Source organism: Sebastes fasciatus, chromosome 8 (genome assembly GCF_043250625.1).
Source record: "Sebastes fasciatus isolate fSebFas1 chromosome 8, fSebFas1.pri, whole genome shotgun sequence".
Taxonomy (NCBI): domain Eukaryota; kingdom Metazoa; phylum Chordata; class Actinopteri; order Perciformes; family Sebastidae; genus Sebastes; species Sebastes fasciatus.
This window is the reverse complement of record NC_133802.1, coordinates 27,429,624-27,443,031: the sequence shown is the minus strand read 5'-3', so window position 1 is coordinate 27,443,031 and position 13,408 is coordinate 27,429,624. Positions and strand designations below refer to the sequence as shown.

The 13,408-nt window shown below is 42.8% G+C and overlaps 1 protein-coding gene across 1 annotated transcript in view; it reads right to left on the bottom strand.

The window, feature by feature from the left end:
* The window catches only part of sema3b (sema domain, immunoglobulin domain (Ig), short basic domain, secreted, (semaphorin) 3B), an 86,973-nt gene that overhangs the window by 21,473 nt on the left and 52,092 nt on the right, over window positions 1-13,408 (bottom strand). The window contains exons 3-5 of the mRNA XM_074644730.1: window positions 7,458-7,890; window positions 4,181-4,338; window positions 2,686-2,748 (exon numbers count right to left, since the gene is read on the bottom strand). Coding sequence (XP_074500831.1) covers window positions 2,686-2,748; window positions 4,181-4,338; window positions 7,458-7,650 — 414 coding nt within the window. The 5' untranslated portion in view covers window positions 7,651-7,890. The remainder of the gene's footprint in view (window positions 1-2,685; window positions 2,749-4,180; window positions 4,339-7,457; window positions 7,891-13,408) is intronic.

The following is a 13,408-nucleotide window of genomic DNA, read 5'->3' as shown; positions in this document are numbered from 1 at the left end:
AGCTGTGTAATCACACTGATGAAGGGTTTGTTTTACACACACACAAAGACAGACTCACACACACATTGGATACTTAAACATACATGAACAAACGTATACACACACACACACTGTTAAACACATGAATAGGTACAGTATATAAAGGCAGATTTGTGGCATGTCAGGACACATTGATGGGAAGTTACTGTTTTACACACTTACGCACACACACGTATATATATATGAGTGAGCTAATTGTGTGTGATGTAATCCTGGGTGGTCTATAGGCTCTTGGTGGCCTCTACGTGTCGGTCAGCGAAGGCGAGCCTGCTCTGCCCAGACTCCATCCACATACATCACATTTAGACACATAATCATCACATCCAGTATTTACTCGACATATTCTGGGAAACTAAAATGTTTCTCTTCTGTAGATCAAAATAGAAAATCTTGATGTTTAAACTTTTTTTTTTTGAAGTAGCAGGGTGGCCTTTGTTTTAGGAAACTGTCCTGAGAGCATTACAGTACAGTAGGTCATGAGTTCAATCCTGGCAACATGTAGCAGCCGTGCATGTTGTCAATCAGGTCCCATTCTGCACACTCACTGCATTTACAAGCACACGGGAAACCATGTGCCTTTTTAATTATGATTTCATAATTAGCAAGATTCTTATCTTGTGATATTTTGTATGATTCCTTTAATGTAGTTATTCCATCAGTCCGGAAAAAGGACAGTTTTAACCTCAATCATGCCTTCCTTGTTAAAGGTTAAACATACACTGCAACCTACTGTAATGCAATCGTGTTTACATGCAGTATAGTTAATAAACAGATTTGTCCCTCCAGCCTTATTTTGGAACCATGGCTTAATTACTGTACTTTAAGTGCATTAGTGCTACAAGATGCTCCTATGTGGAACTGTTAAGCTGTGAAACTGACTTACAGGAGACATACCGTCAACCTCTAGAAGCTACTTAGTGCTAATTTCAGTTAAAGTCAGAATATTTAGTAAATTCTTCACGAAAGCACCACTTCTTTCCTCATATCCCTTTGCATTGCTGTCACAGCAATGCCAACTGCTTCTCATCCCAACTTGTCACATACCGCCGCTTTGTCACACCCCTTAGCCCAAGTCACTTTATTTTTGGCATAAAAAACACTATAGTTACCCTTGGCGTCACTTTAGGATTAGGCAACAAAACCACTGTAGTTAAGTTTAGGAAAGAACTACATGGTTGGGCTTTAAATTACTACGTTTGAACAGAGAAAATGACACTGAACGTTGTGAACACGGGACACAAATGAACGGCTGAATGTACCGTAAAAGTGAAACTTAAAACATGGGACACAAACAGCTGTCTCCTGGATGAAAGCCTTGTGTTTTTTGGACCCATACATCTTCCCTCCCATCCGGTGTGTGTCTTTGCGTTCTTTAGACTATGGCACCACACTCCCGGCACACTTTCTTGGAGCGTTTACTCTTGCCGTGGATGGGTTTACATTGCAGTTAATGGAACATCCGAAATTGACGCCCTGGGAATGAGAATGGGCTGGCAATATTTACCCACTGTGATGCACATGCTCTCTCTTGTAAAACCTCTAATTTAACTCTGTAATATGTATACATGGCTAAGAAATCCTGTTTCTCAGTAATCTGGCTGTGCTGACAGGGAAAAATGGAGGTGACCGTGACAAAAATTGGTTAAAGAATATAGATAAACCCTGTGTCCCCACTCCTCCTGTGTAAACTCCTGGTCCCTGGTTTGCCTCTCTGTGGGCATGTGTGTGTGTGTCTCGTTACCGTCATGCTGCTCGCCTGGGTCTACCAGCACACCTGTGTGCAATCTTCTCATCAACTCTCCTGCATATCAACCCTGGCTCTTCTCCTACTCTTCACTAGATTGTTGTCTCAACTGTGGTAGCTACGCTCAGGCCTTTAGCTTAGGAATCTTTGTGAATAGCTTTCCTCCTGTTCTGGTAACCTGAATTAATGCTTGTTTCCTGTGCTCCTGGATTCCTGTTGGCCTGTCTGCCAGTTTGCCTGCTTGCCAGCCTATACTTTCCCTTGCTACCTCTGCCTACCACGCTCTCCAGCCCATCTCTGTCTACAGTAACATCACAATAAACCTGTTAAACTTCATCTACTTCTATGTCAGTGTCCTGCGAGTGGGTCCTCCTGACTACATCCCAACAAATTTAAGTTTCATACAGAACATGATGTTTAATAAATTTGTTTACTGCATAAAACGAACACTCAGTGCTGAGCGTAAACTGCAGTGGAAAAACACAGATGTCTTTTGAGATGCTAAGCCAGCCAGAGGGTTTAAAACAAACAGATTTTGAGGATGTGGTAGGAGTGTTGCACCTATTATATGTCATCCGTTTAGACGTGGTGTTTCTTGTGATAACTCCCATGACTCTAGTGGATTAAAAGGTAGCATTGTGTTGTGCTGGGTAGGAACGGACAGTCCTCCACGAGGAGCTCCTCAGCCCTATAATTTAACTCTGTAATGTATGTCTGGGGGCTGATGAGTGATCTTTCTTAAAAGGATGTTTTTTAACGGATTATGGTGCATATACAGTCACTTTGTTTCATAGATAACTCTTCACTTTGGATAATAAGTGTGGTCTTTATATTTCCTATTAGAGAATATTTAATACACAGCTGAGGTTTGATTGAAGATGAAGAGGTGTGAAGAGACTTACAGTGATGTCCTTGCCAGCCCAGTTACACTCCTCCCTCCAGTCGACGGGAGCCGGCCAGTAGATCTGAAACACAGAAGCCAAAAGTCAGACGATCCTGTCGCCGAAATCTGAATTCATTATCTGAATTAATTTAATAATTCATAGTCTGCTTGACATACGTTTTGAGAAATTATCTAAAACTTTAAATCTTTTAAATACTAAAATCACAAGAGTTTATTCCGTCTAAATTAATAATACGCCCTTGAGCATGGCACAGCTCAAATAAGACACCTAGAGGTTTGGATAAATAAATACATTTATATTATCTTTTTCGGAGTAAGGGCAAAAACTGGAATATTTTGTGCATGTAAACGTAATCATTGTAAAGGAGGATGACCCTACTACATTGAAAAACTGCTTCAGCTGTGGTGAATCTGCACATCCAGGTCATAAATCAAACTCGCCCATAAAACCCAAAACCAACAAAGGCTTCACATCCAACGCACCAAGCATGTCATTTTCTCCAAACAGCTGTGAACAGATGTTTGTAGTGGGCTGTATTTATATCTTTCTCTACGCGTTTAAGTGCAGTGCACTTCGTGTTTTTGCCAGTGTGTAGATTTATGTATAAATGTATTATCCGCTCCAATACCGGTATCCCAGTCTGTGCTATTGCGCCTTGGCTTGACTATGACTATTGCTCTCCAAAGGCAAAGGTTTCAATCAAAGCATGCCATTTAGATATGAATCACAATGTTCTTTTGGACAAATGCTCTCTTTTCATCTCCGTTCACCTCTTTTGATTTTCTACCTTTCTCTATTAATCCCACATTTCTCTTTCTTTTCTTCTTACATGTGAGGCCGCTCACTTGAGTGGTCTCATATGTGCAAGAATATGATTCAGTTATTTTCAAAGGAGCATGTTGGTAAAACGTGTCCACACTTTTGAACGTTTCTCTTTCTTCCATGCCTTTAGGTCCAATTGAAAACAAATAAAGTGTGTGTGGCCTGACAACAGTGAATCAGACAATATGGCAATGGTTGTAAATACAAAAAAACAAACACTTCCTGATTTCCATCCCGTGCCAGTATAATCTCTTTGATCTAGTTTGTGATTAACGCAAACTAAAGTAATAAAGTAATTTAATGATAAGAGACCCATAAGGTCTTTGATCAGAGCACAGTTCAGGTAAATACATCTTGATTAGGTTATATGGTGTATTGCCATGAAATACACAGTACTTTGCTTTAGAGACAAAACGCCCTGAGCTCATTAGAATTTCAAACACATCACTGTGCATTAAAACAATGTTGAATAAAACACACTGTAGACAGTGTTGAAACAGCAAAGTAATGGAGTCATTAGTTGTCAACAAACCTTCCATACCCCCACATATTTTATGGTTTTATTCTGCTGTGGGCCACTAAATAAATATCTATATATTACATGTTGTCTGCCCAACAAAAATAGTTCCTGATTGATTGCGGTTCCTTGCTGATTTTGGTTCTGACCAACCTTGTGTTCCTGCTTGGCGATGTTGTCTAATGATAGCGACAGCAGGAAGTTCTTGGCTCCGACGAAGAGGCGTCCTCTTTCTTCGTCCAACAGCAAAGCGCTGAAGCAGCAGGAACGCTCCAGCTCGAACCGCCGCACTCCATGGAACTGCTGCAACTCTGAAATCACACAGATATACAGGATTATAGAGGGTGGCAACTCTTATCTGTCCTCTGTTACATGTGATGATGTACTGATGGCATCCCATAGTTTTATAACACACAACCAAATCCAGTTAATTCCCACGGTTAATGATTCTCTGCACCTTCCATATACAGAAATAGGCCAGAAACCTTCAAATAAAAGAGAGATACCTTTGGTTTTATGAACATTATGAAGATTTTATGAACCATGATTAGGCTGTTTGTCAATGTTTGACCTTTCATTGTGAATTAACAACAAAATGTATGTTGTAATGTCGGGACAAAAGAGCCGAACATGCCCTCCTCCTGTTGCATGCCACGTGCAAACTCGCAAGTTGTTTCAACTCACATGGCGCTGTCAACAGTTAGGCAAAATAGATATAATTACATTAGTTATGGCCATTATCCATATGCTGATTCTTTTGTGAGTAAGTCTTCAATAAAGTAAGAAGTAATAGTTATGACCTAAGAAAGATTTTGATCAAAAGTTCAATGCCAAAACAACCTCAAGTCATCGGAGTCTTCAGATCCAGTTGGTCGGCCACGAGGCAGCAACAAGTCATATGGTTGATAGAGAAGATTACCACCTAATTTTAGTATTTAAATAACATTTATGTGTTTGTATCCTCAGGCCAGCGACATGTGAACAGAACAGGACAAACTCCTCTGACAGTATAATGACACTATATTGGTTTCAATGGAAAAATTGAGTGTCCTTGCTGTTTCCAACCTGGCAAGAACAAATTCTGGGGGAACAGTGCCCAGGAAAATCCAGCTTGTATTTGTAAACTTAAGCTATAATAGTTACCCCAAACCCGTGGAAAGAAAAAAAAAGTGTTCTTGGCCCGAGAAGCTGAAGAAATAAAGGGACTACATCCTCACCCTGCTGGCCTGCACTTCAACTAGGAGCTCAAGAAAACATTGCTTAGACTTTAAAACGGCTTTATTAGTCTGCCATTGTTCTAATGAGAATTTATAGCTTTTATTAAGACTCCACCCAACAGCCGCCTGCATGACATCAGGGACTGTAGGTCTACTGCTCTTGTTTCATATTAATGTGCCGTTTTCAGCAAATGTGTTATTATTCAGTTGCACCATGCTGTGATGATGATAACCTCGGGCCTAAAGAAGACACCTACTATACTAAAAATTACACTTGTTTAAGGCACCGGTTATTATTACATTAACAGGCTTACGTTCAGTAGGCTATGCAACAGACAATGTTCTTATGTTAGTTTGAAATGCTAACATTTGCATGTCATCATGTTGACAACACATACAGATGGACAACTGATCAACTTCTATTGTCATCCCTTGAGCTGCACTGCTAAAAAAGAGTTCCTCTGGGACTTGAATTACCACATGAAAGAGTTATTTTAAAGAGGACCTATTATGCTTTTGTGCTTTTTCCCTTTCCTTTAGTGTGTTATATAGTTTTTTGTGCATGTAAAAGGTCTGCAAAGTTACAAAGCCCAAAGACCACGCCAAAGGGAGTTACTCTCCCCCACAGAAACACTGCTCCTGAACTGCCTGAAACGCCTCACTTGAAGTCCCGCCTTTTTTTCTGTAACATGGTGATGTCACCAAGCAGGCTGGTCTCATACACCATTCATCGCTATACCTACGGAAAAGTAATGTACTGTAATTTGTGTATATCCCACGAAATATATTTGTATGTAATCCACGTAATTGTGAACTAGGAACTATAAAGAGCTGTGAAGAGAGGAGGTTTTGGTGGATGAATGGGTCTAAAAATACCGAACTTTCACTAAGGAGACCGCTGTTTGTGTCCCGTGTGAAACCAGAAGTCAGTGTTGATTAATTTTTTTATTGTATTTAAGTAACGCCATTTCTGGTGTTATTTTAACCCAAACTACAATCTTTTCCTGACCAAGAAGTATAATTGCCTAAACCTAAGGAAGTTGTTTCCTGTTTAGACGGAAGTTTATTTTGAAAAGACTGCATGCATGTAATGAGCGGAAATTGACACCTGTTGCCTAACATTCGTAAGAAAACAAATGAAAAAGGAGGAATAACTTTTCACAAGATATCATACGAACCATTGTATGAGAATATCTTGCAGCAAGTAACACACTTTGCTTTGCGGCTAGTTTGGCAAGTCCTAAAACAAAGCTAGTTAGAGCGGAGCTGAAGCGGTGTCTGAAGAGTTTGGTTCAGTTGACCAAACATAACAGACTGGGATTTTTGGGAGAAGGGTGCAGGAGCTCAAACAGAGCATTTCAGACAGGGTGAAACGAGGTGCTGCAGTACAGCCGGTATGAGAACAGTAAAGCGTTTTTTGAAACATTAAAGCATGCATGTTCAAGTAGAAACCTAAAATACAAGTATGCACCTGAAAATAGGCATAATAGGTCCTCTTTAATGACTAACTACTTGCACATTATCCTACTTATTACTTAGCTCATTACAAAAGGCATTACAGCAGACCTGTGACTGAGTACTGGATAAATAAACAGACTGCTGCTGTTGGCTGTGTTTTGCTTACCTGCAGGCTAAATTAAATCAAAAGTAATTTCACTGACACAGGAGGTCAATGGGATCTATTTTAGTCCTTCATGTGTCAACTCAAACTAAAATATTCTGCTGTCTTTCCATCCCCCGTGCTACACGTTACCTTCGGCCTAAAATTAAAGGGAGCACATATCTCAGCTGGGCAGACGGCCTTCGGCGAGCCTCACGTCCTTGGTGAGTTAGTTCAGGCTGTAATTGCCAGCTCTCGATGATGGAACACATCCCTGGTTTATGTGGTTGTGTTGGGCCCCGAGCGGCCTTCTTCTAACTCACAATGCTCCAGATGAAACACGAAACCCTGCCACTGTGTGTTTAAGCTGTGCGCGTGTGTGTGTGTGTGTGCATCTGTTTGTGTGCGGCTGTGAATCACAGCAGCCACAAATTACAGCTGGCTGCTGTTCAGGGCAGTTTACTTTGAAAAGGATGGCGGCATCTCACATGAACCATGAGAAAGTGTGTGTCCACGTACTGTACACAGAATAAAGTATAAATCATGTGCAGTGGAAGAGACCAAAACGCCACTGCAAGACTTCAACTTTCCTCCTCGAAGCTTTGGCTCTTACCTTTATAGGAGAGCTTCATGCGTGGTGACGAGGAGGTGGAGGAGGAGGAAGAAGAAGAGGAGGAGGAAGATGAAGATGCAGAGGAAGCGCGGGTCACGGTGGCGGAGGAAGCGTGGGCGGCTGCCAGACCCAGCAGGATCAGAGAGCTGCAGGTGACCATCATGGCCGCCATCATCATCATCATGGTCATCATCTTTGCACGCTTGCAACAAACTCTTTCCTTCCAAAAGAGAGTTTGAGCGCGTGAAGTGACTTTATTGTGGTTATCAGCTGGATTTCGGTCCGAAGTCTGGTTCTGATTTAGAGCAAAAAATCCTTTTTTCTTTGTTTGTATATTATGCAGTCCACCTGCCTTTGGACTGGTGTGGGCTTAGTCCTGTTTGGCGAGGATCAGATTCTCCCTCTTGCTGTGTTGCTTTAGCAGACCTTCAGCCTCTCCCGGGCTTCCTTTCAAGCTCTTGATAATCAGAGCAACCTTTAGAGCGCCCTCCTTGATTCCGAAGAGTTTCTCTTGGCAGATTCGCCGCTCCTCTCGTGAAGGACGACCGAGTTCACCTCTCACATCCAAGACGGGACAAAAACGTCACACATGGGCATGGACACCTAAAAATAGAGACAGAAAAGGGAGAGGATTTAGAAATGGACACTACTAGCATATGTTTGCATGTGCACAGGGATGCCCCAGCACGCACACACACACACACACACACACACACAAGCACTGGCGTCTGAGGTATATATAGTCAGAGTCAGATTGATGCCCCTGCCAGGCTGTGTTAATGCCAGCCTCCATTATGGCAACAGCACTATAATCTCTTCACATTACACAAAGACTCAGGGACAGTATCCAAAACACACACACACTGACCGTGCTGATGAAGACTGTGTGTGTGTGTGTGTGTGTGTGTGTGTGTGTGTGTGTGTGTGTGTGTGTGATAGAGATATGCCATGTCCACTGCCAAGCCAAGCACAATCTCTCCATGTCTGTGACACTGCCAACTCAAAGTGGCTTCCCCCTCTTTCTCTCTCTCTCTTTCTCTCTCTCTCTCTCTCTCTTGCTGCCTCCACACTGGCAGACGGTGTCACCAGATGAGATCTCTTCATTGCTGAGGACATAATGAGCCGACAGTGACGTGGATGGATGGATGGATGGATGGATGGATGGATGAATGGATGAGAGCATCGGTGCTCAACAGAAAGTCACTTGTGAGTGAGTCCAGCAACACAAAGCAAAAAAAACCAACTGTTTGCTTTTTTAATAAGATTTGGTGTCAATATTGAATTAGACATTAGTAGATAAATGACATTACAAGTTATCCAAAGCTTCGAAATGTTGGTTTTTATAATCTTGTTTACTCACGGCTTCTCGGTTTCAGAGTGGATGGGGACTTGGTCGGGGAAACAAAGAAGAAATAAAGAATCTCTATAAAGTAATTTGAGAACTGGAGTAAAACCTAAAATGACAGATTTCTTATTGTTTCGTAAAAATCCCCAATAACTTTGTGCCTCGGTTGCGAGTGTGTTGTTGTAAAACCACAACTCCACCACAGCAGCAGCAGGAATGAGGTCACTGGTTTGTGAAGCCTACATGTATATGAATGTTGTGCAGTGTGCACGGGACAGACGCACACTCACACACACACACACACCTCTCTCTTTCAGTACTTTGGACTCTGCGGTTGGCCGTAACAATAAAGCCTTTCAGTAGAAACAGTCTCCTTTATTATATTACACCTCACAGTTGGCACTCAGTCAATAACAGGCAGACAGTCTGCTTTTCACTTTCAATCTTTGCTCCCTCTCCTCCTCCTAATAACTGGATCTGACTGTCAATGACTGTGGCACTATCAGGCATAGAATAACAGTTATTATCTTTCTTTATAGGGCTTATGGTTTATATATAATAATAATAAAATGCTTAAAGAAGCCCATGTAGACAAAATTGGCCCAACAGCACCCCGAGGACTTATCCAAATCTTGCAGCCATATAAGGGCTAGACCCAAGCAGCATTTCAGCTTCTGGTGAAAGAACACAGCCGAGTGCGCCAACACACCGCTGCTATTATCCCGACTCAGCTGGCGATGTGGTGGGCCTCTAGGATACTCTCATGTAAGGTAACACCTGTCTTACGAGAATAAGTGGGTCCTTTAAGATGCCACAGATTTGCTTTGATCATCACAATAAAAACTGTTACAGCCAGCCGGTCATTGTTGTTTCTTTCACAACAATGACCCACTAGCTGTACATTATCCTGCTTATTACACAGCAACTTACTTAAAAAATCAATAATTTGACACAAAAACGGTCCTCCAGAGTCCGACATCAGAACTGCGCCCATAGCAACGGTCTGTTATACATAGCAACTACTCACATGCTCTGACAAATAGTGATTTGTTTCTAGATCTTGGTACAAAAATGATCGATTGCAGGTATTGTTTTACCGGAGAAGTATCGATACTACTTGGTACTGGGTTATTTCAGCCGTTGGGCTACCTTAAAGGTATCGTGTACTGATACCCAGGCCTAACAGTGGAGGAACTGGAGGATTTCTTGACTTAAATTGATGATTGTGGACCAGAGTTGAAGTTTCGTGGACTCCAGTTCTGCTGTCAGTGAGGATTCCTGGGTGAAGAGCCTGGCTCACTGTCATCATCTCAACCGTCTTTAAAGCACGCAGAATTCTCAAATAAACCCCCCAAATAATTCACCTCATTCGTTTTAAGTTGGGAAATCTTTACATACATTTCTAAATTTCTGGCGCAGCTACTGCTGAAGCGGCGGTGATCACTTTTAAGAACACATATGCATACCGAAATACACAAGGATGAGAATATATACACAAACTCTACACACACACACGCACACACACACACACACGCAGACCCGTTGAGGCTGTTGGCACAGACTTTTATGAATAATGGAGCTATTGAGGCGTGGAGACAGGAGAGCTCTCATAAGCTCACGGCTCCCAGGCCACAACACAACAGGACAGAGCTGAGCAGGAACATAAACTCCCACATACCCTGCAGTATGTATACACACACACACACACACACACACACATACACACCAGAATGGACAAAAAGCGCACACACAAGCTTTGAACAGCACGCAACCTGCCACCTTCTGCCACAACTCACTGTTTCAGAAGTGCACAAAGAGGCGTTGTGAGGTGTGAATTGTCTGGGAGACTTTTATAGCTCTGGGCTGCTGAATTCAGGTGTGAAGCAGAAGACTTCTAATTTCTCCCAGTCAATGTCAAGGAAGTGCATTATTATGTAAAACTCATTAATAAATTGTGTGTGTGTGAATGAAAGACAGTGAGACTGTGTGTGTGTGTGCTCAAGGTTCTGCGCTGAGCTGCAAAGACGCTGCAGTATTTCAAGGAGAGGGACGTCAGCGCTTTCGTCAGCTACAGCTCCGTGACACACACACATACAGAAACACACACACAATTCACGTCACAGTCCCTGGGAGTGACGGGGGCAGCGGTGAAGCCCGTACACTCCTGTCGGCTGCTATAAAAGGAACGGCCGGTCCCATTGTTCCTCTGAGTCTTCCCGAGCAGTGTGTGTGTGTGCGTGTGTGTGTGTGCGTGCGTGCGTGCGTGTGTGTGTGTGCGTGTGTGTGTGTGTCTGCCATCATGAGTTGAAGAGAGCATTATTGTTCCTCGCACATCCTCGTCTCATCTCAGAGCCCTGAGCGGACACACACACACACGCACACACATATTTAAGTGCGGTAGCATACAGTATATACTCATCTACAAACTCCTGCTTCTCAGCACTTTAGATCTGCAAACACACACACACACACACACTCACAAACACACAAACTCCTCGCATGCTCCATAATGCATCTTAATAAAAAAGCCATTGGGCCCGCTGACACTTGCATTCAGTTCAGCTTCAATAGACATGGAGCAGCGGCATGCCAAGAGGGAGTGGATTAAAAATAAAGAGAAAGACAGAGAGAGGGATGGAGGGGGGGGGCAAGCCGTCCTGTCAAAAACCAGCCTAAATAGTCACAGGCAGACAAAGCGGCCCGCCTGCAGGGTGAGACGGGCTTTACAGAGCGAGGTTAGAGTGCAACCCTACAGTACCGTGCACAATAATGAATGAATGGATATCAGCAGTTTAACCTGTAGCCCTCCGCTAGCACAGGTTAGAAGAGAGGAGATGATGGAGACAGTGAAGGTCTAATAGAGAGGAACCGACAGAGGAGATGCAGAAGGAGACAAGGAGAGAAAGGATGGGGTTGAGAAAACTATAAAGAATACAGCTATTAGGAAGAGAGGGAGATAGAGAGGAGGCATTATTGGATGGCGAGGAGGTATGTGAAGGGCACTTGGGAGGAAAAAGGAGGAAGCAAGAAAGGTAAAAATGAGATGGTGACAAAGAGAAGAGGGGGGAATAAGGGTGGAGAAGGAGAAGGCAAAGAAATAACGAGGCACAGGAGAGAAAAAGGTGGGAAGGAGGAGAGATGGAGAAGGAAGATTGTGAGATGTGGAAAAAGTTGGACTGTGGGTGAAGCAGTAAGAAAAGGTGAGTGGAGGAGAGGAGAGAGGGATTATTAGGAATCTGAAAAGGAAGTACTATAGGGGAAGGGGGGAAGGATGGAGGGAGAGTAAGAGAGGCTGAGACAATAAGGAGAAGGGACAGAGCAACATACAGTCGTTACACCACTTCAGCCCTGTCCCACGGAAGAAGAGAATAGGATGGAGGGAGGGAGGGATGGAGGAGAAAATGAGCGAAGAGAGAGGTGGCGGAGAGAAAGGAGCCGATTGTTTTCGCCTGCAGGGAGAAAAGAGTTCCCCTGGCCTGTGACCAACACGTCTAAGCCTCCCTGCGACGGAGAAATGAAAGGAAGGAGGGATGGATGGAGGGAGAGAAGAGGAGGGAGGGCTCTCAGCTGTACGGAACAAAATGAGTGAAACAGCAGGTTACTCATGGCTTTTACACCAGTTTGAGAGAAGGTGGAAGATTAAGCAAATTATGGAGAATTTGAAATGCAAGAAGCACAAAAATCCAATTGCCCCGTTGATCTGATTCTTTGTGGTATCTGAGATGTGTTTGTGTGAAACAATGAGACAAAAGACATCAATCCATGTGAAACAACCCAGTCGCCAGAATGCAAACCGCGGGAAACATTGAATGTCGACGTTTCTTAACCAAAAATACGTTTCATATCAGCCTCGTATCACGCTTGCAGAAACACACAATTCCACATGGTTAACGTTGTGAAACGATTGGTTAGGTTTAGGCAACAAAACTATTTGTTTGGAAAGAATATCATGGCTTGTGTTGAAATAATAACATAACTATGTAAGTTGTGTAAATACATAACAACCACCCTTAGCGGACTTCCTTACTTAATGTTAGCCTTAGCTACCCTCCCGCCCTCCCTTTGTGGACTTTCTCGCTTGTTATACTCGTTATTATACCACGTAACCTTCAATAACGGGCGCTCCATATACTACTTGACTTGCTCTGCCCGAATGCAAAAATATCCACATTCAAAAATACAAAAAAAAGTCCACATTCAACGTATCCGTGGTTTACAGAAATGTGCACCATCATTTTTTTCCTGCCAACTGGGTTGTGTGAAAAGATGAAAACAGTACACGTAGTGCCTGTGCTTTTTATTATACTCTTTTAGTCAGTTGTTAATTCAAATTGAGTTGTGAATAATTGATATAACAGATGACCTCTATCTCTATAGGTTATTCATTATCATATTACACTGTCTTCCTCAGTGGATTAGTTAGCCCTGCTAATAAAGGAGCTTTTAAAACAGAATAAGAAGGGGAAGTGATGAAGAGGAGAGGGGGAAACAGGAGGGAAGAGGAAGGATTGGTGAGTCAGAGGGGAGCTGGTCAGATGGGTTTAATCAACTACAACACGATTACATTTCTCCGAAATGGTGAAAAGTGTTTGTTTTTTGACATAAC